At 74.5% G+C, this 1,512-nt stretch overlaps 2 protein-coding genes across 2 annotated transcripts in view; both read right to left on the reverse strand.

Annotated features, from left to right (window-relative positions):
- Positions 1-202, reverse strand: part of LOC113967294 (ankyrin repeat and KH domain-containing protein 1-like) — a 100,855-nt gene extending 100,653 nt beyond the window's left edge. Inside the window, exon 1 of the mRNA XM_027682801.1 lies at positions 15-202. Within this exon, the coding sequence (XP_027538602.1) occupies positions 15-113 (99 nt within the window). The 5' untranslated portion in view covers positions 114-202. The remainder of the gene's footprint in view (positions 1-14) is intronic.
- A 702-nt stretch (positions 203-904) lies between these two features.
- SLC4A9 (solute carrier family 4 member 9) overlaps positions 905-1,512 on the reverse strand; it is a 12,440-nt gene continuing 11,832 nt past the window's right edge. The window contains exon 20 of the mRNA XM_027682802.1: positions 905-1,216. Coding sequence (XP_027538603.1) covers positions 905-1,216 — 312 coding nt within the window. The remainder of the gene's footprint in view (positions 1,217-1,512) is intronic.

The following is a 1,512-nucleotide window of genomic DNA, read 5'->3' on the forward strand; positions in this document are numbered from 1 at the left end:
GGGGAGGGCCCGGCCGCGGCGGGCGGCTCGGCGGCGGCGGCGGCGGGCGGCGCGCGGGGCGCGACCGAGTCGATCTCCTCGTCGGCGGCGGCAGCGGTGCCGTCCGTGAGCATCGCGCTGGTCCGGGCCCGGCCGTCTCCCGTTCCCCCCTCACGGCACCGCGGCAGCGCCACTAACTTCTCACACCCTACCCCGGCCGCGGCCGCCGTGCCCGCCCACCCCGCCCGCTCCGCGCGCGCCCATTGGGCGCGCCGGGAAGGCCGCGCCGCGCTATTGGCCCCGGGGCGCGTCAGTCAGAGCCGCGTCACGCGCTCCCAGCATGCTGCCCTGAGAGCGCACGCCCAGGCGGTCAGAGCGTGCCGACCCGCCCCGCTTCCTGAACCCTCCGCGAAATGATTGGTCCATAGGGACGTCAATCAAGGACTTCGCCGGGGCTGAGAGCGCTGATAGGGTGAGCGCGCTGTCGATCAAATCGCATCCGGGAGCCGCACGTTTCGGTTGGTCCAGAGGGGTGTCGCTCACGGCGCTCGGCGTCTGGCGCCTTCCGATTGGGTGTTGCCGCCCCCTAGTACCGCCCCCCTTCAAACCCTTCTGAGGGGCTCCGTCAGCGCGAGGCGCCGTCACACGCCCGCCTGCCCCGTGAGCTGATTGGACCGTGGGGCTGCCAATCGAGGCGAACGGCCCGCCCCCTCCACTCGCCCCGTCCCCTGCCGGACGCGGGGCGCCATTGGCTGAGCGCGCTGTCACTCCGCGACCCGCGGCCACGCCCCCGTGACGTCACCGCGCGGCCACGTGTCCCGCGGTGCGGGGGGGCCGGGGGGATTCAGGGGGGTTTTGGGGGGATTTTGGGGATCCTGGGCCTCGCGACCCCCTGCCCGGGGCGATGTCCCCGCCCTGCCCAGCGCTAGTTCACGGAGAGGTTGATCTGCGGTCCCGGGTGGTTCATCGGCTCGATCTGCATGGGGAGAGCAGAGCGTTCGGGGTCGCACCGCGCCCACCCCTGGGCGCCCCCCCCGCCAGCCTCGCCACCGGCTCGGCCCATCGGGGCTCCCGGGGCACCACCGACCTCCTGGGCGCCGCCGCCGCCCCTCTCCGGCCGCTCCCGGCGCTCCGTCCCCGCCGCCCCCGGCCCGGGCGGGGGCCCGTCCAGCCAGGCCAGGTCGTGCGGGGGGAAGACGCGCTCCAGTCCCCTCCGGATCCCCACTAGCGCCAGCAGCTGCGGCCAGGGACAGGCACGGCTCAGCACCGCCGGGGCAGGGGGACAGGGCAGCGTGGCCCTGTCACACCCCGCTGTCACCCCTCCGGGGGACCGCACCTGCCCGGCAGTGACAACCCCACGGCTCTACCCCGAGAGGTGAAGGATGGTGGCAAAGCCACGCTGTGACTCAACCAGGTGCCCCCACCCAGCGCAGCACCCAAAGGAGCATCCCGGGGACCCCACTGGGGTGGGCAGCACCCGTGTCCCCTTCCCAAAGGAACATCCCGGGGACCCCACTGGGGTGGGCAGCACCC

The sequence above is a fragment of the Neopelma chrysocephalum genome, unplaced genomic scaffold (genome assembly GCF_003984885.1).
Source record: "Neopelma chrysocephalum unplaced genomic scaffold, ASM398488v2 Primary Assembly neopelma1_63, whole genome shotgun sequence".
Taxonomy (NCBI): Eukaryota; Metazoa; Chordata; class Aves; order Passeriformes; family Pipridae; genus Neopelma; species Neopelma chrysocephalum.